This window comes from Bison bison, unplaced genomic scaffold (genome assembly GCF_000754665.1).
Source record: "Bison bison bison isolate TAMUID 2011002044 unplaced genomic scaffold, Bison_UMD1.0 scf7180017845485, whole genome shotgun sequence".
NCBI lineage: Eukaryota > Metazoa > Chordata > Mammalia > Artiodactyla > Bovidae > Bison > Bison bison.
The window spans coordinates 20,309-23,035 of NW_011476058.1; the positions used below are offsets into that span (position 1 = coordinate 20,309).

Consider the following 2,727-nt stretch of genomic DNA (forward strand, 5'->3'; position numbering starts at 1 on the left):
CGGGGAGCAGCCCCGGGCTGGGCCAGTGGGGCGGGGGGCAGGGCGGCGGGGCCCACCGGTGACGATGTATTGCGAGTCTCCTGAGAAGGCGCAGCCCCACATCCAGCCCCGAGATGACTCTCCAGGATTACTGCTCTTGATGCTCAGCTCTGTCATCAGGGAGAAGTTGGACGTCCTCCAGATCTTGCACGTCTGGTCGGCCGAGCAGGTGGCGAGGAGCCTGGGGGCGGGGATGAGCACGGCAGGGGTGCCATCAACAGCCGCTCCCATCCCGCACTCCTGTGCTGTCCTCCAAGCAGACCCAACGCATCAGGCCCCCAGCCCCAGGCACACCGCCTCCTGCCCCCTGACCCTGCACACACGTGGAGTCGGGGCTGAAGCGGCACTGCAGGGCATAGCGGGTGTGCGCCGGGATCTTGGTCTTGGGGATGAGCTGTGTCACCTCGTCGCCAATGCCTCCAGTCAGGTTCCAGACATAGCAGTTCCCCTGCCAGGAAGGAGGGAAGTCACAGGAGGCCGGGGCCTCCGGTCTGACAGGTGGGGGAGGATACCCAGCAGCAAGACTTAGATCCAGGGGCTGCCATTCAGCACTGCGGCTATGCACAAGAACCTGGGGGCCAGGGACATGCGACAGGGAGCACCTGGGAGACCCGGCCCCGAGCAAGGGCCACACCTGATGGGCTGAGGGCAGGAGGCCATGCCTGGCCTTCCTGAAGGATGCGCCTGGCCAACAGAAATGTGCAGAATAAGACGGGACGAGGGCACCCAGACACAGGGAACTGTAGGGCAAAGGCTTGGGAGGGGACAGTTTGGGGATGTTGAGGGATAACTGATTCGCTGAGATCAAATGGACGTTAAAGGAAGAAAAGGAGGCTGGATGGGAGTCCAGGGGTCAAATGGCAGGGTCCGGAGGCCCTGGTAAGGAGCAGTCAGGCTGCTCCTGCTGAAGGATGCTCCGCATTGGGACAGGAAGATGTCACAGGGGGAAGGAAGTCAGAGAGGCTGCAGCCACTGTCGGGAGAGAGGAGGGAAACTGGGACCAGGAGGAGAGAGGGAAGTGGACAACTGGAAAGACTGGAGATGGAGAGGCCCGGACTGCTGCGTGGGCCATGGCCGGCGGCGAGAGGCTGCATCGGGCATGACCCCCAGGGTTCTGGCTCTGGGGGCTGGGTCAGAGCTGGAGCCCAGGACGGGGAAGCAGGACTCAGGGGGAGAGGAGAAAGCCCACCTGCAGGGAATAGGGTTCTAAAGAGCAGGGCACCAAACCGCACTCCCTCCCCTGGACTCACAGTACTATTGACGGCAGCCATGTAGCTGGCATCTGGGTCGATGTGGGCGGATGTGATGGAGACTTCCGGCTCCGGGATCAGCTGCTCATTGTGGTCAGTTTTCAAGTCCCAGATGTGGATGGCGCCGCTCTGGTCACCCACGATGAGCTCCGCCTGAGGAGGAGCCGGGGAGGTGAGGCCGGGCAGCACCCCTGCCCTCCAGAGCCCCAGGGTGCCCAGCCCCGGGCGGCCTCACCTGGTTGGGGTGCAGGCACACGCAGTTAATGGGTGCATTCACCTGGAAGATTCGCTGACACTGCAGGTTCCGGGACCTTCGAGACGAGGGGACACACCCTGTCTGTGCTGCATGGCCATCGGTGCCCCCCTCCTCCCCAAGATACCCTTTCCTTGCCACTTATCCTCTGTCTGTGATGGGAGCTGTCTCACAGGAAAGACTTGGGCGGGGGTGGGGGGGCTCGAACCTCCCCAGGGCAGCCTGAAGCCAATGACTGACTCAGAAAGGGCATAAAGCGTGGGCCCTTGCCTCGAGGCGGGACTTGCTCTTTGGTGCAGCTCATTCCAGAGCCCCCTGTGGGATCAGGCTGAGGATCTGCTGGGGGGGTCTTTGTGGGCCTGCCTCCCTGCCCTACCTGCTTTCCTCACCTGCCTTCAAGAAGTCACCTGCATAGACAGTCTCCCGGGCTGGCCCTTGCCCTACCCACCCGGGCAGCAAGCTGCTCCCGCCCAGCGCCCACACCTGAGGTCCCAGATCCGGGCGGTGCAGTCCTCCCCGCCCGTGTACATCCAGCGCCCGTCCTCGTGGAAGCCCACCGACGCGACGTTCTTGTTGACCCCGTCGTAGCTGATGATGGGGTTGGGGTTATTGGAGTTGAGGTCATACATGCGAATGTGCTGGTAACCTAGGAGCAGAGGCCAAACAAGTGAGGCTGTGCCGACGGACCTAGGAGAAATCAGGGGTTGGGGTGGAGGGCAGGGTACCTGCAGCTGCAATCATGGTGCGGTCGGGTGTGATCTCCAGCGCGTTCACCTGCTGGGTCTGTTAAGGAGGGTGACAAACAGGGGCCTCCGAGGCCTCTACCCCGGCGGGTTCAGTGGCGGGTTCAGTGCCGCGTCCTTTCCACCGCGCATCCTGTCCGGCACCACCCGCCCCATCGCCCCAGCGGAGGATACGGAGTCCTGGTGCTGCACAGTTCGCGTACAGATCCCGCTGTGGGCCTGCCAGAACCGCACCGTGTGGTCATAGCCTGCAGTGGCCAAGATGACGGGGTCACTGCCCACTGTGCCTGGAGACGTATTCATGGTGTGGCTGCCGGAAGGACTCGGTTCGATACAGGGCACTAGGTCTGACCCACAGGGGCCAAAGATCAGAGCATCTAGAGCAGAGATAGGGAATGCAATGTTTAGAGAATACCCTACGTCCTAAGTACGTTACAGCAGA

General features: G+C 62.6%; 1 protein-coding gene across 3 annotated transcripts in view; it reads right to left on the minus strand.

Annotated features, from left to right (window-relative positions):
* Positions 1 to 2,727, minus strand: part of MLST8 (MTOR associated protein, LST8 homolog (S. cerevisiae)) — a 3,944-nt gene that overhangs the window by 721 nt on the left and 496 nt on the right. For 2 of the 3 annotated variants that reach the window (XM_010835061.1, XM_010835070.1), the window contains exons 2-8: positions 2,460 to 2,662; positions 2,268 to 2,319; positions 2,026 to 2,188; positions 1,525 to 1,600; positions 1,290 to 1,442; positions 363 to 487; positions 57 to 220 (exon numbers count right to left, since the gene is read on the minus strand). In XM_010835061.1, coding sequence (XP_010833363.1) covers positions 57 to 220; positions 363 to 487; positions 1,290 to 1,442; positions 1,525 to 1,600; positions 2,026 to 2,188; positions 2,268 to 2,319; positions 2,460 to 2,588 — 862 coding nt within the window. In that variant the 5' untranslated portion in view covers positions 2,589 to 2,662. The remainder of the gene's footprint in view (positions 1 to 56; positions 221 to 362; positions 488 to 1,289; positions 1,443 to 1,524; positions 1,601 to 2,025; positions 2,189 to 2,267; positions 2,320 to 2,459; positions 2,663 to 2,727) is intronic. The other variant, XM_010835079.1, reaches the window with a different exon arrangement.